This window comes from Poecilia reticulata, linkage group LG3, assembly GCF_000633615.1.
Source record: "Poecilia reticulata strain Guanapo linkage group LG3, Guppy_female_1.0+MT, whole genome shotgun sequence".
NCBI classification, from domain to species: Eukaryota; Metazoa; Chordata; class Actinopteri; order Cyprinodontiformes; family Poeciliidae; genus Poecilia; species Poecilia reticulata.
In genome coordinates, this window is record NC_024333.1 from 27944542 (window position 1) to 27970405 (window position 25864).

At 37.4% G+C, this 25864-nt stretch overlaps 2 protein-coding genes across 2 annotated transcripts in view; both read right to left on the minus strand.

Annotated features, from left to right (window-relative positions):
* Positions 1–3329: 3329 nt before the first annotated feature.
* On the minus strand, positions 3330–13156 carry LOC103462784 (protein eva-1 homolog A-like). Its single transcript, XM_008405780.2, has 4 exons — positions 12631–13156; positions 6977–7144; positions 5613–5975; positions 3330–4194 (listed from the first exon to the last, which is right to left on the minus strand). The coding sequence occupies exons 2-4, from the start codon at positions 7077–7079 to the stop codon at positions 4082–4084; spliced, it is 579 nt and encodes a 192-aa protein (XP_008404002.1). The 5' UTR covers positions 7080–7144; positions 12631–13156; the 3' UTR covers positions 3330–4081.
* Positions 13157–20621: 7465 nt separating this feature from the next.
* itsn2b (intersectin 2b) overlaps positions 20622–25864 on the minus strand; it is a 44998-nt gene continuing 39755 nt past the window's right edge. The window contains exons 36-40 of the mRNA XM_008405778.2: positions 24915–25033; positions 24750–24832; positions 24582–24665; positions 24319–24492; positions 20622–22969 (exon numbers count right to left, since the gene is read on the minus strand). Coding sequence (XP_008404000.1) covers positions 22827–22969; positions 24319–24492; positions 24582–24665; positions 24750–24832; positions 24915–25033 — 603 coding nt within the window. The 3' untranslated portion in view covers positions 20622–22826. The remainder of the gene's footprint in view (positions 22970–24318; positions 24493–24581; positions 24666–24749; positions 24833–24914; positions 25034–25864) is intronic.

Below are 25864 nucleotides of genomic sequence, written 5' to 3' on the forward strand. Positions count from 1 at the left end.
GTGTGTGAGGTGTGTAAGTAAAGCTTGTCTCAGCAGCCACTGGGCTACAGGAAGTGGAAGACTCGGCTTTGCTCCTTCTCCAGTTGGGCAACGACACTGACCGTCACCTGGTGCTGGCCAACCTGAGGCCGAAGGTCGCCTCTGGGGTCGGCTCTCTGCACGAGCACAACAGGTCGGCTACTGACATTGTAAAGCGGTATGAGCCTCAGTGGGGCTACATCGTGTTCGGCCGACGCCTGGGAGCCGACACACCTGAGACCAGAGAGACCMAAAAGACAAAGTTCTCCTGGATGAGTTACCCTCAGGCGGGACGGGTCACCAAGGGCAGCCGTCTGTTATACCTCATCAAGATGCTTAAAAACTGTCCACCTGCCAGAATAATATCAGGGACTCATTAGAGATTTATCTTAATTAGGCCCGAGATTTGAAGAGTTGGTGAAGGCTTATTGTAATCGCAAGATTTCTTATTCTTATTCTTTTTTTTCTTTTTTTCCCGCCACTTCGCGGGGCTGTTTGGGGCCTTTAACATATTCAAAAACTCACTCATATGAGTGAGTGCAAATATGTTCTTTAATAAAACACTCTAAAAGTGTTTCTGTTCATCAATGTTAATATAAAAATTATCACAATCATTTCTATCAAACAAAAACATTGTGCTCTTTATTCAGAAATGCCTCAAAACAATTAAATAATCACATCAAAAGTTAGAAACTTTGTCTATAGTCATTTCTTTGATTACCAAATATATTAGTGTGTGTGAGAAAATTTGTCAATGACAGGTATTAATTTAAAATACTTTGTAGAACGGCACTTTGTGAAGTTCGGTCCATTTAACTGTATTAGCTTACTGGCACATATTCCATATTCAATATGGCAGATGCTGTGACGTATCGCAGCAACGGGCGGGCCCGCTCCATGAGGCGTCTACGTATTCATGTCTATGGGCGGGAGCTACACAGGACCCCAGAATGCTACGGCTTGACGCTGTTGTCACGGTTGCCTAGAGAAGGACACTATGCAGCCACGGTGAGTTGCTATCAACGTGTCTTTTTACAACATCCTCAACCCGATACTCCACCATCCTTAGTAGTAAATCCTCTCATAAAGATATTTCTGAGGATTCATTTTGAATATAAAGATACAGACGCGTGAGGGAAGACGCAAATCCTAGGCTGAATAATGTTAGTGAGGATGAACAGAGGCAATAAAAAAAAAAGTGTCCATCTCGGTGCAGTGTGCTGCTGTATGAATGGATCAGGAAAGGAACTGCAGACCCGTCAGAACCTAAAGAACCAGACATCAGCGTCTCTTCTTCCCTCAATCATCTCCTGAGGCTGATATGGTACAGAACATTTTGCTATGAGTAAGTTTCTTATTGTGCTTTTACTGGTTTGATTATTTACTTATTTAATGTATAATAATATCAGCCAAAATAATACAAATGGTCATTTAAAGAACAAAACATACAAATAGATTAACAGTAAATACATAACTATTTCCTACTTTAAAAGAGGTTTGTTAGGGCTTTCTGTAGGTTTTATTTTGAAATGTTGATATATTTTATGAATTCATTGTTCAGTGGTCATTTAATGTATTATTAATGCACCAGACACAGACCTGCAGCCTTGGGCGGTTCTAGACCAATACCAAAGGGTACCAAAGAAGTTATACTAAATAAATGTCTATTGTTAATACTCAGTGGTGGATTTTTTTTAACCTTCACAATTTTACTTCAATAATGAATTAAAAATTATACCGCCGCACTTTTGCAGCACTATAATGCAACATGTAAAGGATCAGACTTTCTATCTGCCAGGGATCTGCAACCTATATCTCTGGAGACAAAAGTGGCTCTTTGGCTCTCTTATGTCAAATGATGAAATATTGCTTTGTTTTTGTTTGTTTTGTTTTTTTTGTGTGCTCTTTTTCAAGTGTTGCCTTGAAAAACACTGACTACCTTGGCTCTTGTGGTGAATTTGTTCTAGAATCAGCCTCCAAACCTGACTCCTTTTTTGTATAAATTATTCTGGTAATATTATTTAAATCCCCTATTTCTTTTTAAATGTTTTATTGGCTCTAGTGGCCTTTATTTGATAGTTCGTTGACAGGAAATTGGGTAATGAGAGAAATGGAAGATATGCGGCAAAGGTCACCAGGCCAGGAATCGAACCTGCAACGGCCATGTCAAGGACTGAGGCCTCCATATGTGGACTGTGCTTAATCCCTGCGCCACCACAGCACACCCTGAGTGGCCCTTATTTTAATTTCTGAAAGGTGGCAACACTACTTCCTAGGTCAAACGCACTCAGGATGGTATCAACGATGTGGAACGCTAGCTCCTTTCCTAATCTAATATAATGAAACAGATTTGGGCTACTCTTCTCCATTTAAATTTAAATTAAATGAACATTTTTAAATATTAAATGATTCATAATTTAAGGAGTAATTAAAGTCAACTTTCACAAAGCAGCAAGAGAAATATGCATTTTTGCTTCAATATCATCTTTCACTTGCAACAGCATTCATTTTGGTTAAAGCTAAACATTATTGCTTTTAGAGCACATACATGATATTGATTATTGTTTAGCCATAAGTAAGAAAAAAGGTGGGTAGGAGAAATAAAACTAACTGAAAAGTAGAAGGCAACGATAAAAATCCTGTCGTTTTGTATGCTGTTTCACCTCTTCACCGCTAGATGTCCTCAGTTAGCTTCTTCTAGATCACTTTGTTATTAACACTTAGTGAATCAATAAACCTGAATCCACTTTGTGTTTAGTATAAATTTTTTTTCCTGTCTTGTTTTAGCCATTTTTTGACATTCCCAAATGGGATTTGTTTACTGTCCCAGTTTGTTGGAGTGAATGTGAATTTTGTTGTTTATCTGGTGCTAGTTAGCTTAAATTGTTTTCTTTATATTTTTACTTGAAATTTCACCTGAGTTAACAGTAATTATGTTTTTAAAAAAGAAAGAATGGTGGGAAAGTAGAGGTGGAAAGTATGCAGTTGCACTTTTTCGACACCAGGTGTCGCATAGTTCTGGTCCAAAATATCCTTACCCTATCACCTGCATGAATTTATATTAATTTTAGGGTTTAAAATATTCAATTTATCATTATTTTTTTCTTCCTTTTTTTCAAGGTTGATAATGCATCAGAGATTTTAATTTTATTTTCTAAAAACAAGAATTGTCTGCATACACTGAAACTGATTCAATTAACTGATATTCTATAAGCCACACAAATTCAATTTATGCATTTATTTTTAAGTGCTTGTGCTGTTTTTAGAAGCAGCAGAGAAACAAATGGAAGTACGATAATGTGCAAAATGTGAATTTTGCATAACGGGTCCACTTTGTGTTTTTAAAAAACTGCAAAGCCACCACTTTGTCTTTTATACAGCAGTTTAATCAGTATGTCAAAACAAATTTAATCAAATATTAAAATTAAGTTAGTCATTCTTTGTAATAACTCAGATTGAGGATTGTCATAAAGTGATGCAACAGAGCTGATAATCCTCAGTGCTTCTCATGTCTGATGTCATTCATTGTGCAATGAGATGAAATTGAAGTGCAATAGTAAAAGCACCAGTATTTATACCACCATGTTTCATAGTTTCCATGATCGTCTTGGAAGAGGAAGTTGCTCTTCAATATAAAAGTATTAAGTTGCAAAACTTTGATTATTGCAGGTTCACAAACAATAAAGGGTCAGCTGAGAAAAGTGCAACATTATTCTACAAAATCAAGCTCTGGACGCTAGATTGTTATTCCCTTCTGCTCCTTTTCATGTTCTACTGAGAAGTGCCTGGTAGAAACAGAAAAGAGAAAACATCCCAGTAAATTAATGGCAGCAGTCACATAGACCAGAATCCATTAAATATCAGCTACAGACAATTGTTTTGTTGCTAAACTGTCTTTGAAAAATCAGTTTCTGTCTTCTCTTCTTGTTCAGCCCCAAACAAACCAGTTTTACATCAGAGGATCACTGCTGCAGTGGAAACTGTTTCATGGTCATTTTTCTGCACCAGTCATCCATCTGACTTTGTTTTCCTCCCGGTCTGTATCTGTCTTTTTGGTCTTCCATCAGTAATATCTGTTGAGGCTTTGAGTCACTGTGCTGATGTCTGGTTGTCCATTCATCCAGATCTCTCGAAGAACCCGTTCCCGCTCCTCCAGTCGCTGGGCCCGGTCCAGTTCTAAAGAAACAAACAGACACTTTTAAACACACCTATCCTCTGATTTACTTTTGGAACTTAGCATTTTGTTTTATTTGTTTTATCTGGTTTTCTGCACATAAAGTTGGACTGTGAGCAGAGAATCAGAGCTAAACTCAGACCTTACAAGAAAACCTTTTCATAAAAAATCATTTCCATCCATTTGATGAGTTATTTATTTTGTCTTTAATTTAGTGAGCAGAACCATTTATTCTCCGGTCATTCTTAGCCTTGCCTCAATGTATGATTATGTTTGTGTCTTGACAGTTTCTAACACACTGGATCGAACATTTAACATGCTTCTCTTGCTGGACTTTTACAGATGTCAACAACAACCTTTTCGTCCTAAATCTTCAAGATGTCACCCTACACTGTTATGGTTAATCAAGACATAACCGTGTCTCATACATGAATTATATTATTTCACCAATTTAGAGATTCAGAGCTGTTTTTTAAAGCCTGTACTCTCTTTTTGTTCAGCCCCAAACAAACCCGTGTTACCTCATTGTTCAGAGGCTCACTGCTGCAGTGGAAACTGTTTCATGTTAATTTTTCTACACCAGTCATATATCTGACTGCCTGCACTTTGTTTTCCTCCCGGTCTGTTTATGACTGTTTGGTTTTCCATCAAGTTATAACAAAACGTGTAACTTTTCCAGCAGCCATTGTACAGCACATAAAGTGGTAAAACCAGCTGACCAACAGTACTGGACTTCAGCTTTGGTTGCTAGGTGATGGGCTAGGCTTGGTTGATGTTGCTAGGTGACAGCGCAGTGCCCAGTTTGACTGAAAAATCAGTCAAATTGGACACCTCCAATTTGAAACCTCCTGATTTTCCAGACACCAAAAACACATTAATTTATAGCCATAAAACAGATGTGTTTGTTTTAAGCATTGGGATGATTTTAGAGGCAGTTGAGACCCAAATGGAAGAACAAAAACGTGAAAAAAGTAAATTTTGCATAATAGATCTCATATTTTTCCCCATTGAATAGTTTACAATGTGAGATCACACTATACATTCAAAGATTTATTTATTTTAAGCTCTTTTACACATCTTACTCAAAAGTAACAACTGCATCCACATTTGCAGCTTAATGCATATTTGCAACAAAACATTTTTCAATAGACTCACCTGTTTAGAGTTTTTTTTTTTATAATAATGATACATTGGCCAACATATTTGATGCGTCTGATTTCAGTGTTAGTACTCATCAAAATGTAATGTTTGCTAAATTGTTGACTGTATGGTGTCTTCTTTAAAAATGTGTTTTTATTATGTAAAACACTTTGAGCCGCTTTGTTGCTGAAATGTTCTGTACAAATAAACTTGATTAATTGGTTGATAGAAGGAGGCTATAAAATGGAGAACCATTCAAAGGTGTTTCTGTGACAGATACCCTCAGAAGATGTGAACATGGTGGCGTTCAGCAGAGCTCTCTCGAAACGCCTGCGTCGCCGTGCCGACAGGTCAGACGTGTCGTCCCAGTCCTCTTGCTCACAGTCCCCAGTGTTCCCAGTCACTCCAGAGGCCACAACCACAGCACCGGTGTTGTCTGGGTTACCGTCTGATGTGAGCTGAGGGCGGGCACAGAGGTGCTGGCGACGGTGATGTCTGACCCTTTGGCGATTCTGAAGGTCATTGCTGTTGCCATAGTGGCAGTCCGCTCGGCAGTGTATCTGGAAGACGATGGCGCACAGCGTGACCAGGAGACCAACACACACACCGCCGAGGAACACTAGAGCTGTTCTCTCAGGTTGGTCTGCGACAAAGGGAAGCGACAATCAATTCAGAGTTAAATGGACAGCTGATGGTTTCATTCTCCTCTGTCTTCACGTTCTGCATCTCCTCCTTTCTCTGCTTCTTCAAACTCTTCATCTGGGATCAAACTTCCTGTTTCCACTGCCTGATCTCCATCTAGTTTCCACATTTGATTCCTCATATTTACAGAAATCAAGACATTACAGTTAAAATCTGGCATCAAAATGCTTAAAAATGACATTTATTTCCTTTTCGGTTCAAAAAGTGTTTTTGAATTTGTTTGTAAAAAAGAAAATCTATATATATGTATAGCAGTGGAAAGGTTGAGTCTGATTTAAAACAGATTAAGTCTCCATTGACTATGTATTTGCATAAATTCAGGTTTTATTTGTTTACTGTTTCAAAAATTCAAATTCCCAAAGGGAAATTAAATGTTGTTGTAACTCATGTTAATTCCAAGAGTTGCTGTAGACAGTGATGGCTGTTGGCAGGAAATATCTCCTTGTAGCAGTCTGTGTTACAGCAACTCTGAAGAACCCTCTGACTGAAGATACTCTGTCTTCTCAAGACAGACTGGTGTAGAAGATGGTCAGGGTTGTCCATAATGTTCTTGATTTCATGAAGAATCCTTCTGTGCATAATAATCTCCGGAGACTCCAGAAGTTTGGAAAAGTGCTGCCCGAATCTGTTCTTTTGTTGAGGTTGAATGTTTTTATTTTAGTCTTAAAAAAAAAAAAACAGAATTCGGACATAATTTACAATTTTTGTCTGATGACGTAATTTTTAAATATTAAATCACATGTTTTGATCAGTTATTCAGTACTTGAGTAGCCTTTTAACCAGAAACCTCTAAATTGAGTAACTTATTGGACAGTTTTTACTTTTACTTGAGTACAATTTTAGAGCCGTCCATGTTTCAAATGTTTGTTCAACACAGAAATACGTGAGAGCTATAATTAGAAGACTGATCACAGTCAATCCCACATGAATTGTTGATCCCACCTGCAATGAAAGTGTAAGCAGCCAAAAGGTTGCTCAGCATCGCCATCTCCTGGGACCCCATCTTCACCTGCGTGTCTGGGCTGCCGGGTGTTGGAGTGCTCATATTGTGGCTGAGATGAGATCAGTATAAGTTCCTGGAGAAGTTGGATCAGAGCCTCATCTCTCCTCCTGGATCATCAAGTTTATAGGAAAAAACAGAAGAGTAAGTGAATGGTTCTGTCGCATCTAAACTAACAATTCTGCACAGCATTTGAAATAATAAATATAATTTATAATATTAACACAATGTATTTATTAGTGCCTATAAAGGCTTTCAAATTCACCTTAAAAAGTGACATCTTTATTAAAAACACAATCAAGAAAAAAATGAAACCCATAAAACTACTGGATAAAACAGTAAAACGCTCAGGTGAGCTTTCTTATGATCTTATAGTTTTAGATCATTTTAAACGTAGAACAAACTCATCACGACATAATGATTCATAACTGCAGCTATGTGCTACTAAAGAAGCACTCTAGATATAATTGGTTATTATTTAAAGGGGAATTATTATGCAAAATTCACATTTGGCAGGTTTTATACTTCCATTATGGCCTCAATTGCTTCTAAAAACAGTTCAAGTGTCTAAAAAAAACATTCAGGTGTTTTTCGACAATAAGTTAATGCTTTTTGATGGCTGGAAAATTAACCGTTTCACAAACCTCCTGATTGTTAAGTCACATTCCACGATCAATGCGTTGTTACCTAGCAACCTCAGCTAAGCCCAGCCTGTTTCCTAGCAACCCAAGCACATTTGGTCAACTGGTTTTATTGCTGTATGTGCTGTACAATGGCTGCTGGAAAAGACAAGTGTTTTGTTATTGACTTACTTACTTGCTGCATTCTTGTTTGTGCAGGAGGCTCTACTTCTACTTTTCTAAGATAAGATTGAGTTTGGGTCATGTGGCCGGCAGCAACTAATTTGGATTTAAAGTGACAAGGCAAGACAATCTTATCTAAGAATTATTTTTGTGTAACAGATGTACTGAACATGATTTGTGTAGCCCAGAGATCTATCATAACCTGTCCAAGGAAGTATTATAGGTTCCCTTTAATTAACGTACAAGTCAGTCTCTTAAGGCAGTCAATCTACTTTTGCATTTGTACTTGCTTTCTGTACAGTGAACTAAACTCTTTTCACTTCCCCACCTCATTTTTCTTCTTCCCTGGCTGCAGTGAAATAATCCCCAGGCAGAGCATCCATCAGGCAGGCAGGTCTGTACACTTGACCTTTGTGTGGAGCATGTGGAAAAGGGCAGGTGTTGCTCAGTGCTCACACAGTGACCATGTCACCACAGATAAATGTCCAAAATCCCACGCTGAGAGGAAAACGTACTGAAAGGAGCTCATGACTCTGATGAGCTTTACCACCTCTGAAAGGTCGCTGTCAGAAATGTTGAAGTTGTCAATGTTTTACAACATTTATCCTATCTACTTTATTTTGCATTAAAATATATTATTTACTGCCTTTTTCACAATATTGAGGTTTTGCACTCAATGAACAGAGTGAATTGGTGTTATTAACACATTTTAAATGGTAATAAATCATGGCGTACTGACACAGAAAGGACATTATTCACCCAAAATTAGTCGATATTGCATGTTTTCAGTGTTTACAACATCAGCAGACTGGCAAAAACCAATGAATGTCATTTACAAGGGATAATATCTTCCTCCAGTGGGAACAGGAGGAAGAGTAGCATCAGTACAAGAAGATGAGATGCTGTAAACATGAAGTTGTACCACTCAGTGATTGGATTAAACTTGTGGATTAAGTTCCTAAAAATCCCAGTCCATTAGTACTGGTGCTCTCATCTTGAAGTCAGAGAGTTCTTGCAACTTCAAGGAAGTATTTGTAGCCTGTACTGTATTTCTAAATGACTCTTAGCTACAAGTTCATATTTCACTGTAGTTGCTTATCTCTGTTTTGCAGAGGTCACTGCATTGTTTTCTCTTGATTAATCTGTCCTAGTTTGACATTTAAAGATAATAAAGAGCAGCAGATCCTTTTTTTAGTGTGTTTTGTGCTAATAAACCTGACAGGGAAAAAAACACTGATGAGCATAGACATTCGTTTTCTCCTTCCAACATATTTGTTGGAGGTAAAAATGCCAACACAAGGTAAAAGGTAACGGCTTGGGTGACAGATTCCTGTGTTCAACCTTTCACATTCTGGCACACCACCTTCCAGGGTCCCACTTAAGCTTTTGTTGTGCTTTTGCTTTTGTGTTCAGCTCTGGAACTAGAATATTAAACACGTTTGCTCAGAGTCTTTGAGTTCACGGCATTATACAAGAATAACTTTAAAGGTGACCTCTTATGCTTCATTGAACAGGTTAGGTCGCAAAACATGCTCATTGCATTCTTTTTGCACAAAATTATTCCTACATAAAGAGATTTCAGTCTGCTCAGTTCTGCCTATTGTGAGCTCCTTTCAGAATGTGCTGTTTTAGAGCGTCTTGTCACTTTAATCAAATAAGCATTGGATTGCTGGCCCCAATCCAATGTTTACACCTAAAGGAAGAAGAATACAGGAAGTGGTTTCTACATGGTAAGTCTTCAACAAAACTCTTGTCTTTTCCAGTAGTCACTTTTCAGCACACACAGCAGTAAAACCAACTGACCAAACATGCTGGAGCTCTACTTGGGTTGCTAGGCGACGAGCGGAACTCCGCTGGGGTTGCTAGGTAACAGAACCCCAGTAGAAGCCCCAACAGAAATTATTTTGATATTTCTGAGTGACCAAAGCAGGGTAAATGGAGTTGAATTAAGTGTCTGTGAAATACGCAGGTTATGTGTTGGTTTTTTCCCCCTGTGCAGTGTAAGCAAATATCCGTGAAGACAGAGCAGCTTCTGTTTTTAACACCTAGAAATTGCTTCACGCTGTCTTTAAACATTTAACTTTTAAACTGTGGCGAAAACATAGACGTTAAAACCTAAACGCTGTACTCTAGTGATGAGAAGCTGTAAAGTCGGGGCACGAGTCTAAACTCATACATAAAAAATGTATGATGCACTCAGAGGAGATCAAAGTGGCCTAATTTCTCAGGATGTCTTCAGCTGTAAAGATGCAGAAAGACAGCACTACTGACCTGCAATATAAAGACAGCATGCTGGAGGACAGATGTGTGTTTCGTCTGTCACATTTCTGAAAGCGTCCAGACGCTTTTTCCCCCTGTCATACCTGTTCATTCTCAGGAAGGCAGTACATCGGGGTTTGAATTGTTTAACAAAACTAACCGAGGAGTTTAGTAGCGTGGCTGTCGACCATAGCATGAACACAACCTCGAAGCACTTCTAAATTCACCGACTGTCAGAGTCGCTTTGTGATGTTGTGTGGAAAAGCTCCAGGAAGCGGCTGCCCTTCCTTCTCACCCTCTGTTGCTTTCCCTCCAAAGTCTGGATGCGACAGTTCGACTTACAGCAGGAAACATGTCAACATGATTTCTTTACTTAAGGTTATTACAAGTACAGATTTCAAAATAGGCATCTAATGAATGTCTTAATCTAATATCAGTCAACTGAGCGTCACAGTTATGTAATGTCATCAGTAAGACACTCCAGGCCTGCAGCCAAGTCATCACCGCCACTCTGCCCAGGAGTCAACACAACACAAGCTACAACATAACACCATCATCTAGCTGCATGTCCATCACTGACACTGTCCATTCGCCTTTTTTAAATAGAAAAAACAAAATATTAAAAGAAATAGACGTCACGTTTCTGGTGGGAGTGACTAATGAATAAAAACAATAAGATGGGTGATAAAGGGATGCATTCTTATAGAAAAACCGTACAAACTACATTTATTTTTAATTCAAATTATATACTTACATAATAAATACTTCATGAGCTGCACAACATATAGAACTACAGCCATCTTCACAAGACAGATATTATATGAGATTCTATTGGGCTACATTCACACTGCAGCCTGAAGTGACCCAATTAAAATTTTATGTGAATTTAAAACATTTTTGGCGTGGGTGTTCACACTTCCAAATAAATGTATCTTGTATAAAATCTCCATTGTGAACTGCAAACGACCTGAAAGTCCTGCATGCGCAGTAGAGGCTGCAATAACAACAGCATTCTCAGTGTTTTTCCAACCRCCATAAAAGAAGAAGTGCGGAAGTAAACATGGATGCTAACGGTGGAGCTTAGCTTACGATGTTTAAGTTGTTGTCCGACTGGAGCAGCATATTAACAACTTAATCCTCATTAAAGTCCGCTATGATTGTTGTTATTCTTCCTGCTTGCGAGTATCAGGACGCAGAATAGTGAGATTTGTCGAGTGTCAGTGACGTTCAGATCTGATGAATGCGACCTGAACATTCAGATTCACATCAAATCTTTTCACAGTTGAAAAGATTTGAAAATATCTGATACGTATCAGATATCCAAGTGACCTGGGTCAAAAAATTCGACCTGTGTTGTTCAGACAGTAATGAAAATATCAGACACAAGTCGCAGTAAGGCAAAAAAAAAAAAAAAAACTGAATTGGGTCACTTGGGGCTGCAGTGTGAACGCAGCATTAGTGCCACAAATATGTTCATGTGTCCATGGCTATGTTTATACAAATTACATATATCTATACACAAAAGCACAGTAAATAAACACACTACAAACACACCATAGAAACATGTGATAGACACATTAACATATTTTTGGCATTAATGGAACCCTGTCGTTTCAATAAAAGGTTTTTGTTGCTCTATAAAGTGTTTTTATAGTATTAATAATAACATTATTCTTTGAAAAACTTGCCTTCCACCAAGTTTAATGTTTAATGTGTGTGTGTGTGTGTGTGTGTGTGTGTGTGTGTGTGTGTGTGTGTGTGTGTGTTTGCAAGTCTGTGTGCTGGATGTTTGTAACTAACATGAAATAAACAAGGTCAATGAAGAAATCCTTTGGTTGTATCTAAAACCTACATTTAATATAAGATTAAATTAGTTAATTGAAACTCTCATCCTATAAAAGTAAGTTGCTGTGAATTAATTCAAATTCAAAAATACTTATCTGATCCCAAAGAGAAATAAAATGAATAAATCAGAATCTAACAAAGCCTTGAAATTACAAATATTTGGCTTTCTCAAATATTTAAAAGCTGTATTCTCATTGATCATTTTTATTTTTTGTTAAATTAAGAAACATTTAGGAACAAACTAATTCTGATCCTCGTTTTATCACAGAGTGTAATCTTCTTTACCATTCTGCTGACTGGCCAGATTATTACACTGCAAAATGTTGGTTTAGAAAACTGTCTCTTCTACGACTCTCTCTGAACACGCACGCACACACAAACACGCACACACACACATGCACACACATCTTCCAGAATGCGCTCATCAAAGCTGAAGTGTATTTCTCCCTCTGTGCATGTCTAATAACACTAACACGATGTGACAGTGGCCTTTCCCTCTCCTGCTGCTAACGTGACACGCAGAGAGAGCAGAAACAATCAAATGAGACAAAATGCAACGAAAGCAGCAGAAAGTAGACAAACTGAGCAGAAGCAGTAGTAACATCTATCTTTCTTTCTGCAAAATACTAACATCTGGACAACCAAAAAGTGCAGTTTTTAGCAAATATTAGGTATATTATTATACTTACAGTTTAATAATCCAGAGGCCAGTCGTCTGCTTTCTCTTCTTCAACTCTCCTCTTTACTCCTGTCCTTTGTAGTCATCTCATCTCACTGCTCCTCCTCCCGTCTCCCTCCACTATTTGCTCTTTCCCCTTAAACAGAAACTAAAACGGTTCAAACTGTACAATTAGATGCATAAATCCACATAAAGCCTTCACTTTGGCACACAAGCTCCAGCGTCTTTCCCTGAGTTCTGCAGGAGCAAATTAAAAACGTCTTTCATTCTTCTCTTCAGTTCTCCCGTCTGATGCAGCAGCAGGAAGAGGAGGAGGAGGAGCAGGAGGAAGAGGAGGTGCGTTGCTCCGACTCTTTTCCAGAGGGCAGTTTTCCATTAGTCCATTTTAGTTTTTCCAGGTTATTTTTCAGACAGAGTTACAGAGGTCAGATCTCGAGGGCAGAAATGTGACATGAAAGACCCGGACAGGTCGAGTGAATCTCCCTCCTCCCTCGCTGCCAAACCTCTGCATCCTTTTCTTCCTCTCACTTACAGGCAACAACGCCACACACACATCCACATAGCTGCACATGCAGACTGGGTGCCACTCCTCCTGCTTAGAGAGAGGAGAGCGAAACACAGAGCGATTTGTCATGTCACTAAATCAGTGTTTACGATGTAAAACTTGTCACAACCAGGCCTGTCAAAATAGCAAAATTGCTGGATGATAAATTGACCCAGAAGTTATTGCAATAAACGATAACATTGATGTTTTGAGACTACTTTTAAGTGTTATATTGATAATTGCATAATAATGCAAGTTTGCCCTCTTGAAGAGCAATAAGCTTAATACTGGAAGATATTTTAAATACCTGAAATAAACGAAAAACTGACATAAAAACCTATAGAAGCTGAGAGCGGACATTTTCTAAATTAACGTTTTCCTGATGGTTTTCTCAACATAAGATAATATCGAGAACACAAGATATTTGGTTTATGAGTTAATTCAATTCAAATTAAATTAAAAGAATGCTTTATTGATACCAAATGGAAACTGAATGTTGTTGTTACTCATAATCAAATTCTTCACAACAAACCTGACTTTTTCAAAAAGTCATCTGGCATTTGTGGCTCTAAACTAGTTTTATTTCCTGACAGCAAAATGTCTCTTCAGGCTKTAAAGGCTGAACACTCCTGCCATAGTTTCTTATCTCTGTATAAATAACATAAAATCCCAACGTTGAAGAATACACCGTAGTAGCAACGTGACAAAATGTTAAAAGTTTGAAGTGTATGAATTCTCCTGATGAGAAAAACATAAAGAAACAAAAGTTTGCATGTCCAAGGTGAGCCAGCAAACCATGTTTAATTTAGGTTAAAGTCGACCAGATTCTGTTTATTAAATTTTCATCAGCCAACCTGTCCTGTTGGCAGGTTGTTTCCTAGCTGACGTTACGCAACAGGAAAAGGCTGAAAATCTTCCCGCCTCTGGCTGGGTGGCTGGCAGCTTTTTCCAGGCCAACGGCTCTCAACAGGTATGTGCAAGAAAAACACGCCGGCATCCCCACAAAGCTGAGAGGTCAAACTTACAAAACGACATCTCAAATCAACCAGCATTTCCCAAACAATTAAGCTCATGCAGCCAGCTTCAGAAATACTACAAAGTTCTTTGAATGCAAAGCCTGTTCAAGCTCTGCATTTAAATCAAGCAGATGTACTTATACCATCAGTGGTTTTTACGTTATTTTGCCGCATGCCTGCACTCCTGCTTTGCTGCTGCAGCTCTTCACAGATCCCACAGCCGCCAATGAAACACTGTCAGAGGTGAGTATCGTCGCCCTCATCTACCCCCTGCTGAGTAAGCTTCCCCACACTGGAAGAAGCCGTCTAATTTAATGTTAATGTGTACTTATCCTACATTATACATCGCTGTTAGGTGAATGGGAGAGTGACTTCAATGTCAGTAATACTCTGAGGTTGCAAGAGCTCTGAAATAAATGGTCTCACCAACACAAACTTTAGTTCCAGCTTAATTTGACGTGACAAGGGCAAAAATAATTAAGAGTTCAAATTGGATTTTATGTGTTAAATTWAAAAAAAAAAGCTGGAAATATGATCAATAAGGTCCCAAAAATGGAGAAGTGAAGGGACTGCTATACAAATAATGTATTTTTCAAACATGTATGAGAATACTGCTAATATTCAATGGTGGACAGTAAAGTATGGAGCTACATTATGGCCAAAAGCAAAGAATTAAATTGAAAAAAAAAAATTGAAAAAAAAGATGTGAAACTGAAAACTCTCTCAAATTATTTTTTTTTCCATTTGAATTTTTTTTTAAAGAAAACTCCAGTTTAGCTCTGTAAAGTTTGCCTTTAATCTTAGCCAATTGTTTTATTTTTTTAGTTAATTTCCAAGCATTTTGCTGTTTTTCTCCACCTAGGTGTAAAATCGACAAAAAGGTATTTTAGGATAATCTAAAAACACTCTTTTCATTGAGATCGCTACAGTTATGCAAAGGTAAATTGTTATATTAAAGTGGGAAAACCTGCAACATTTCTGGAACAGAAATCTGTTTTATAAATCATTTCAGTGAACAAAGTCAACTAGACACATTTTCCAGGGAACAGATTCAAATATAAACCCATACATCTTATCAAAGTTGCTGAATCCAAATCTAAACATATTTGCATATGAATTATTTATGGTATGTGTAGAGAAATGTTTGCCTGACTTGTTACAGTTCAAGTATCAATTATTGCTTCTGTCTTTAAACTTTACTGTAGATAAAATATTAAAGAAACAAAAGAGAGAAAACTGACATTTTTGCTTCGAACTTTGGCAATAAATACATTTCTAAATTAAAACACTAATTTAAGAAGATTGTAAACAACAAGCACAACCTGATATTGTACATGCTGAATGCACCACACGTGGACCTCTTTCACACCAGTGCATCTATTTTTTGCATCCCCTGCACAGGTTGATGAAATATTAAGAGTCTTAACTCCATGTAGTGCGTCCTGTGAGGAATCGTCTGTCATCAGTTAAATATTGAGGGACAGGACTAAGGATGAGGAACTCAGAGTTTTCTCTGCAGTTTACATTTCTCCTGCTGGGTTTTACTGACGGATAAATCATCAGTTAACTATTAAAGTATGAATAAATGTCACTAATATTGTTTTATAAATAAAAACAGGATTTAAGATAAAGAGCTACAGGTTAACTATAACATGCTGTGGTGAAACATACATTGGAACTGCAAAAAATAAAAAGTAGACTAAATCTGTAATTTTAAAGAAATGATTGAGAAAACAACTAGTTGTAGTTTCTTGGAAACTATTTTCATCTGTTTATTGTAACAAAATAGCACATTTTGAAAAGTTTTACTGGAAATAAGTAAGAGATGTGGAGAAAAAATGGAAATAAATGATGCCTCAGTTTAAGGTAGTAAGAACATTAATTACATTTAATTTGTAAACATGGGAAAAACTGTATGAAGCTTCAGATATTAGATTAGATTAGATTAGATTAGATTAGATTAGATTAGATTAGATTAGATTAGATTAGATTAGATTAGATTAGATTTATTGTCACTGCACAGTTGACAACAAAATTAACAATACAGCTCTTCTTTTATAAACAAAGTGCATAAGACTAGACAGAAGTATGACCTGGAAAAAAAGTTAATTGAAAGACAAAACAAACAAAAAAACCCCACTGCATCCAAAAAAAAAGTGTTGTTCAGTGTCTTTATCTCTAACCAGCTGCGCAGAAGCTCAGCCAGGGTTGCTAGGTAACGGGGCTGGGCTCAGCCGTGGTTGTTAGCGCAGTGCCCTTCGACTATGACTTAACAATCGGGAGATTTTTGAAACGGCTCATTTTCCAGACCCCAAAAAACACTAACATATTGCTTAAAAATGTCTACATGTTTCCAGATACAGTTGAGACCCAAATGGAAGTATGGAAACATGCAAATGTGAATTTTGCATAAGTTCTGGCATTAAAGTTCCTTTTAATGCCAGTGTTCATCACATCCACACTAACTGCCTTTTAGAAAATCCTAATTAATAAATGGCATCCCACAGCAGTGTGTGACCAAGCAAGTGACCAGCATGAACAGGAAGTGCCAGGTTGTAGTGAGCGTATGGCTCCTCCACACACTTCTAAGGCTCATGTTTGTTATTGGAAAAGGGTTGAATTGCTGATATGTCGTACTTCTTCTAACTTATGTCTTTTAATCCAGTAACAAACATCAAATAAGATTCAATACACTACAAAAACACAACATCTTACCAAGTATTTTTGGTTGAGTTTCTAGTAAAATATCTTAAAATAAGACAAAACAAACTTACAAGTAACTTTTCAGCAAGATGTATGAGGGTTTGTTTTTTTTTTAAATCACTTAGTTCTGATGAAAAAGTACTAGTCACTGGCAGATTATTTTGTCTGTAGTCCTAATTCAAGTTTGCTGAGATATTTGCATGAAACTAGACCAACAATACTTGGTAAGTATTTGCGTTTTTGCAGTGTAGCCATACTGACAGCTTGGCGGTTCAAGCATTGTCAGAAAAAGGAAATATATTAAAAAATAAATCAAGAGGGATTCAGAAAAAATCTTTGTTGAAATGTTTACAGTCTTACCTCTATTTGATTCCCCAAAATAGTTTAGTTCCAGACTGACATTTTATTAATATTAAACTGATTCTGTGGAGAATCAGGTACTGTTCCAGCATTCTCTGTTTCTTTAATTCATATATTTCACAGCAGGAGAACCGACTGGCCCTGCTTTTTCTCTTAGACATGGACTGTCTCTTTTATTACCCAGAGTCTCTGTTGCTATGGGGCACCTTTACTCAGCCAGGACTTTTGGCCAGAATACAGACCTCATTATATTCAACTTATCTCTGTGTGTGCGTTTTGCTTTCATATCCCTGTGGGCACTTTAGACATCCCAGCCCTCTGGTGCTCCTGTCTGGTCCAGGCCGCTCCTTGAGGATGAAGCCTTGGTTTTAGGGTACGGGTTAAGTTGTTTCGGTTCAGGGTTAGGGTGAGGGGCTATGGACAATATAATGTGGGTAAGTGTCCCCATGGGGATAGCAGAACAACCAAATGTGTGTGTGTGTGTGTGTGTGTGTGTGTGTGTTATATAAGACAGCTGTTCATGTGGCGATAATCTAATCATTCCCATGACTGAGTCAAGTGGAATTGAGGGCCTCTCGGACTCATCCTCTCTGCACACGTCTCTCTCTGTCTCTATAACCTCTTTCTATATCTTATCTGTTCCTGCTCTGACTTTAAGCTGCTCCTATTCTACTCTATTGCACTTTTCTTCTATTTTATGCCTTAATACAAAATATCTATGATACAGTCTCTCTGCATGTTCTACACTTTTATGGGTCATTTTGGTTACATGGGCTAAATGGTATTGTTGCCTTATTGTTATTTACAAATAAGTGAAACTGGAACCTTATATACATTGTAATGAAACATATCCATTTGTTTACTGTCTCATAAAATCTGATTAATATTCACATTTTGAATATTTTTACACATCCATTTGAGTCTTAACTGCTTCTGAAAACAGACAAAGTGCTTAAAAACCACCCAGTTGTTTTTTGGGGGCTTTTTGGCAATAATTTAATGTTTGTGTGTCGGGGAAAAAGATCCGTTTTAAAAACTTCCCAAACGTTAAGTCACATTCAACTGGAACTGCGCCGTTACCTAGCAACCCCAGCCAGCCCAGCCCGTCACCTAGCAACCCAAGTGGAGCTCCAGGGCGTTTGGTTTTACCGTTATAGGAGCTGTAATATGGCAGCTGGGGAAAAATTGTTTTTTGTCGACTTACCATCCAGAAACCACTCCTATCACTTCTAAATGTACAACTATATAAAAGCAAGTCGACTTGCAGCTTTCTTCTAGTGTGTGTAAACGTTGAGTTGGGGGCGTGGTCAGCAGTAGCTGATTTGGATTTAAAGTGACAGAGCCCTAAAAAGGTCATTCTGAAAGGAGCTCAAAATAGTCACAACAGTTATCCAAGACTGATTTTATGTAAAAAAAAAAAAAGTAATATACATGCTTTGTGTAGCCTTTAGATCTATCCTAGCCTGTTCAAAGAAACATCTAATATTTATTCCCCAAGAAATATTAAGGAACTGCAGGGCTTTTGATAAAATATTCTGTTGGCTAACAAGACAAAAGTTTGTCATCAGACCGAAAAATAACAGCATTTCAGAATCATGTTAAAAGTAAAACAGTATGATGGGAGTATGGTGGCTTGTGGTAGGTTTGCTTCTTAAAGATGTCAGACAACTTATCATAATTGATGTTAATCATAAATTTTGCTCTCTATTAGAAAGTCCTGCAGTAAAAGGTTCAAATCCCATAACACTTTTGGTTGGGTTGGAAAGTTTTTCCCCTTAAAATCATCATTTGAAAACTACCTTATGTATCTACTCGGGTTGTCTTTATCCAATAAGAAAAATGTTCAATAAAATGGAAAATGTAAATTTAACAATATTGTGGAAAGCTAAATCTCATGAGTTACATTAATTCAAAGTTCAGTGCACTGCAAAAACACAAAATATCAGTAAGTATTTTTGTCTGTCTTGTTTCTAGTGCAAATATGTTCATACACTTGAAATATGACAAAACTAACAATTTGTTTAGCAAGATATGAACTTGTGTTAAGTCAGTAATTCCTTATGATTGAGGAAAATCTAGCACTTCCACTGGCAGATTATTTCATTTATAACAAGGAAAAATGTTTTACTTAAAAGTGAAAAAATATGCAAGTGAACCTTGCAGCTTTCTAGTCAGTAGTAAGAAATTAGACTTAAAAAAACCTAGATCTAGCTAAAAAGTTACTTGTTGGTTTTATGTTATTTAAAGTATACTGAGATAGAAAACTGACTAATAAAACAGTAAAACCTTGTTATTTTTCCTACAGAACTGATGCTACACTACAAACATCCAGGCCAAAATGCAGGAATATTGCGCAATTTGCAACAATTTCTCTTAAAAACAGCTCCACATGTATCCCATGTTATGATTTCCCTGTTGCAACAAAAGCCAAACAATGGAGCAGGTGTGACACATTTGGAAACGTTACATCATCGACTCCATTAGCGCCACTTCAGGCGGCGGCGAAGTTCAGCTAATTTTGTCCAGTCAGCTGCGGTGTGTTGCTGCTCTCCGGGCAGCGTGGAGCCGCTCGGTGCGGTTGCGTAATGGCTGCTGCTCGGTAGCCCCAGTTGGGAGTCGGTGAAGTGTGAAGAAGGATTCATTGAGGTCCATTGGTGTCCACTCCACTGACTTTAGGCCAAGAGATGAGAGAAGCAAGAAAATATCTGGTTATAAACGTTCGTAACCAGATATTTTCTTTATCTTTTATGGTGTCTAGTAGCATCAGTTTACATCTGTCCCAGGTAAAAAAGGAAACACAAACCTGGGTTGTTACATATTTTATATTTATGATCTGTGGGGTGAATAAAAATTTGAGGTGTAATATTTTTATTGCACACCATTTTGGATTTGAGCTTGAAATTTCAGAGTTGTGCTGCGAAAACTTCCACTGTGAAGATAATTATATGTATTAAAAAAAATTACATCTGTTTTTATGTTGGTTAATTAAAATTCTTATTTTGTTTCTGATGTAATAACTACAAAGGAACCTTGTTCACACTGATATATGATTGCATTTTCAAGTGGAAAATATCAAAAATATTTTCCTAAAAATAATAAAATAACATCTATTCTGTCACAAAATGTTACTGTAATATTTTACTTAGAAATTTTGGCAATGTTTTATTTAGAACTGAAACCAGACAGACCTTTTTTCTGCTTTAGCTCAGTTAATTTATTTTATTTGCTAAATGCTTGTATAAAAAGATTTATTGTTTGAACTTTTAGGTTTCTATGGCTTACATTTGTATGTGGAAGGATTGTTTTTTTAATGTTTAAAAGAAATATCAGAACAGAAATTGTGTATCTATCGCTACACACCATCAGTCAGAAATCCCATGGTTTTCTCAGCTTTAATGTCTTTATTCTGCCTTCTACAAACCTGATTCAGAGAGTCGTGTGAAGGCCAAAACACTGTTAGTGAGGCACTGCGGCAGCCATCGCAGACTAAACAGAGAATAAAAACTAAAACTCAGGACAACTTTACCACCAATATACAGAAAAGACATAATCACGTCATGTAACACATTTTCTAGGAGTTCAAAAGAACATTTGTTAATACGACACTTTAAAACAAACCGACTGGACGGGACGAAATGAAAGAACAACGTGCAGCAGGTCAGACTTCTACCAGTTAAAACCGGCCGACGGTGCAGAAACGGCCTCCAGATAGTCACACGCATAAATAAAAAAATAAATATAAAGTATGTTTGTATTCAGGAGAAAATAAAACAAACCAAAAGTATGGAAGACCTGAAGGGTGATAAATTTATTTTAATTGATTTTTTTCTTTTAACTTTATGAGTTATGAACAACTTAGAAAAGCTCAAGGAAAGGAGATTTTTTTATTATTTATTTGTTTGAATGAAATAAAAGTCAGTTTTCGTTAAAAGGGAAATCAAAGCAAATAATTATGTCTGGACAATTTTCATTTTTCCTTTTGTGTTTGACTTTAATAGATACAATTTCTCTCTTTTTTGATTTTTAAGAGCTGATCAAATTTTTTTTATTCTTTTCTTGCTTTTACATAATGTATTATTATTATTAACAGTATTTTAGCCCATCAGTAATAATGTACAAAGTTATCACAGATTATGTAAACAGAATTAGTTAGTCCTCAATAATAATAATAATAATACATTAATGCCATTATTAGAATTATTAATTATGGCAAGAATAAACTTCCATTCATTAATAATAAGAGTATTAATTATCCTTATTTGTGATTCGTTCCAATTTAAATTTTGATTTATTATCAATGATAAGGATGGTATATTTATAGAATACAATTATTCTATAAATTAGAATAATTTTAAATTATTCTAATTTATAATTATTTTAATTACAAATTAGAATTAGAATAAATTATAATTTATTCTCTTAAAAGAAAAATAATAAAAATATTGCAACCAAAACTGTTTTTTTCCCACTAGCTGAATATGAGAAGAAAAGATAAATTTGGTCAGAGCCCTAAAAACATAGAAATGTCCCTTCAGGGCTTCCATAGACTGTAGAAATTTTCAGTCTGGTAACCTGACCAGGTTACCAGACTGAAATGTTTGTTTGCTGAATTTCACTCCAGAAGCCACAGACGTTTAAACAGGAGCAGACGGATCAATTAGTAAAATTAATTTGTGCCGCCTTAAAATGTTATCCTCCTTAAATCCTGAATCTGTAAGAGTAACACAGGAAGCGGTCAGCAGGTCGGTGTCTTATAAATTAATTAAAGTTACTTGGCCTTGACTGAAAAAAGCAAAGAAGAATGATCTTATCTGAACAACCCGGGTCTTAAAGTGACATTTCTCTAAATTAATTCCAAAAATCAAAGCCTACATTGTTGTTTCATCAACTTCTCTCTACTTGGGAAACTTAAACTTCACACATACATTGATACAAACACACCAGAAAACAGGAAATGACCTCAAAACATCAAGTCCTGAGATCTTCTGCCTACTTTAGTAAACGCAGCGGAGAGCAGAGCGACAATCTGAAATTTCTCGTCCCGCTGTCGGAGGCGTTTCACACTGCTGTCCGTCATCTGTCGTCCATTGTTTGTGACGCTTCTGATGAAGACGAGTCAAACAGCGCGAGTCGGATTCTCCTCAGGAAAAAATATAATATTAAAACTTTAACATACTCCTGACAGCTGGAATAAAACTACTTGATCATGAACTCAATGGCTGGAGTTTGGCAAAGGGAGAATAAAACCCGACTTTTGTAACAGAGAAGTAAAAAAAATTACAGCTAATTTCACTGATTTAACAGTTTAAAAAAATAAAACAAAAGGCTGTCTTCTGATTAGAAAGCATTTGTTTGACAGAAACTCTTGCTTCCCTTAATCAGGAGGAAAAGTAGAAACAAAAACTCCTATAGCTGGATACAGATGACGGCCGATCCAGAGGACTGGGCGGCAGCGGCAGAGGTATTAGTTCAGGTTAGTTTTGCATTTTTAAGGCAATGAACAAGAAACAGTCCAGAGCTTTTCTGCTTCTTGTCGTCTTTGGTAAGTTTCTGAGAAGGACAGTTCTGCTTTGCGTCTCTTTGCTATTTGAAGAGCTGCAGGTCGAGTCGGACCCACACCTCCCCGGTCGGGACTTCGTGCAGAAGAAGACGCCGCGTCACCGGTCCCTTGTTCTCCAGCTCCTTCTTGATGGTTGCCACGGGAACCTCCGTCCGCCCAAGGAACCCTGAGGAGAGAGAAACGGACCATGGAGCGCCAAAGTTAACAACATTAACCATCAGATAAACTTTAACGTTTTTTATTGGGATCTTATGTGATAAACCAACATGAAGCACCATATTTTCTGCACTATACAAGGCACTAGATTGTAAGGTGCACTGTCAATGAACGGTCTATTTTTGATCTTTTTTCACGTGTAAAGCGCACTGGACTATAAAGCTCATCAAGCAAAACAAAACAGTCGGAATAGTCGGTCAGTCAAAGTCCAGGACGAATTACTCCGCGACGCTGCTGACTACGGTAGCCGTAATGTAACTAAAACATTTTGACAGAGCGCCATGAGCCACACAAAACCAAGTCTGGGTCAGTAAGCACAACCAGGATAAATCCATATTAATCCACTAGAGGGCGCTGTTCTACTCCAGAACAACATGTTAGGCAATGTGGATTATAAGGCTTCGTTTCTTCATAAAATTAAAGGCTGTTAAGTGCACCTTATAGTCCAGAAATTATGGTAGTGCGTACTAGTGAGGTGAGTAGAGCTGAAACGATTAATCATCTACTAATTTATTAGCCGATTAATCATTAACTTACTATAGAGACTTAAAAAAAAAGGTCAAAACTGTATAAAAATTGTTTCCATGAGAGATTCTTATTATGAAGGATTCTTCATAAAATCATGAAATTTATGGACAACTCTGACCACCATCTTCATCATGAGAAAACAGAGTTTCTTCAGTCAGAAGCTTCTTCAAAGTCACTGTAACACAGACTGCTGCAGGAGATGTTTCCTGCCAATCGTGGTTTCCTGCTTTTAACTTTTGAATTTAACTTTGAATTAATATGAGTTACAACAACTTTTAATGTCTGATCCATGAAGTATTCTCTAATTTGAATTAAAGGATTTCTCAAACATGCATGAAACACTCCAGGCTGACATCATAACATAATGCAGAAATAAAAAAAGTTGATTTTATATAAAAACACCTCCATTAACTGGCTTTCCTCTGTTGATTTAGCTACATTCATCTTGGGAATGTTTTTCAAAATTTGTGTTTGTGGTGCTATGAATAGTCACAGCCGTACAATTACTTGAAGAAAAGTAATAAATAGTGTTTTTATCATGATTTTTTATCATCACATTACTACAACAAATTATTGTGACAAACTACAACACAGTGCTGTTCTTTAGTTCTGATTCAGAGCGGCTAAGAAAGAAATAATGCAGCTTTTTGTCAGGTTAAAAGGCAGAAATCAGCCAGGAATCGTGCTGCTCTAATTGGATTTTAGACATCAGAAGTGGGTAAATATTACAGTATTTAACCAAGAGGTGAAAGGATTCGGTTTTCAGCTCACCATCTGGTGAAAACTGGTCTCTTTCAGAGATGGTGATGCAGAGGACGTCTTGGTAGAGATCTCTGATGTGGAACTGACAGGTGAAGCTCCATTTTGGGTTCAGGGTGTCGTTGATCGTCCTGGACGTGAACGTCTGAGCGCCCATGGTCACCTCGCAGTACGGGTTGCTTTTACCTGCAGGAAGCAAAGAAACGCAACGAGTCTGTGAGGAGAACGGGGTCACGAAGCAGGGAGATGAGGAGGAGGAGGAGGAAGAGACTCACCGTTGGGTTTGGCTGCTTTGAGCTCGGTGGCTTCCAGGATGGTGACGAGGAGTCTGCCGATGCCGGTGCCCTTTATAGAACGAGCTGCACAAACACGTTTGACGGTTTTAATGTTCAACTCAGACCAGAACGCAGCAGAGCCAAACATGGCCGCTCCAAATGACCAACCTTGATAAACCTTTTCCCTCTTCCTCTTCTCGGTCTCGATGAACTCCTCAGAAGCCACTTTTATCTTCTGAACCCAGGAAGTCCTGTTGGCACACAGAGAGTTGGTGAAAACACTGAATCTGCTGAGCTCATCAGAGTGATGCTAGCTGGCTGGTGAGCAGCTACCGCTCGTTGATGTTGTCGGTCCGCAACACATAGACTTTGTCGATGTGGGAGATGTGGAAGATGGGCTCGTCGCTGGAGGGATCCGGAAGCTTCACCAGAACCTCGTTCAGCAGAACAGGCTGTGGAAAACAGGAAACGAGTTTCCAGTTTCTAATGCGTCATTTCTTCACCTGGTCTGTCTGTTGAGTTCACTACTTTTATAAACTGTGGAGTATTTATTACTTTAGACCAATGTTTAGCTCAATACTGGAGCAACACCAAGAGAAACTCCTGTTAGCTTGTTACTTAGCAACACAGAATCAAACATGGAGACCCGACATTTAGTTTTATACAAATCTAGAACTCGACCCAGAACAACTGGAACCAACATTTAGCTTTTTACCTCTCTAATCCAGAACAAAGTTAAGATCCAGAGAAACCTCTACTAGTTTATACATTTTATTAAACAAACATGTACCTTTACGTTTTTGTCTTTTTGGTTTGTTGTTTTTGTTTTCCTTCTAATTCATGTAAAGGTTTGAGCTGCCTTGTTGCTGAAAATGTGCTACATTAATAAAATTATTTTGCTGTTCTCTACAACAGGGGCCAAGTAATTATAGTTTGGGTTTTCTTTGTAGTTTAGTTTTATTTTGTTGTGACTTTTTCTTTCATTTCAGTTTAGTTTTATTAGAGTTCTTCTTTTGCACTGTTAAAGATTCTATTTCAAGAAGCTACTTGTAAATGTTATTTGTGCTTTTTAAGTGTTAAAATTCTTTTTTACTACATCCAGAAATTTTTACTTCATTGTAAGACCATGTTATTATTGCAAAAATAAAGCTGGCAACTTTGATCGCAACTTTTTGAAGACGACTCAGCAAAATCAGTCCATTTAGGTCACAAGATTAAAGAGACACCTCAACACTGTAGAGGATCCTGGGTGATGCTAACAACATTAAATGTGAAAATCAACA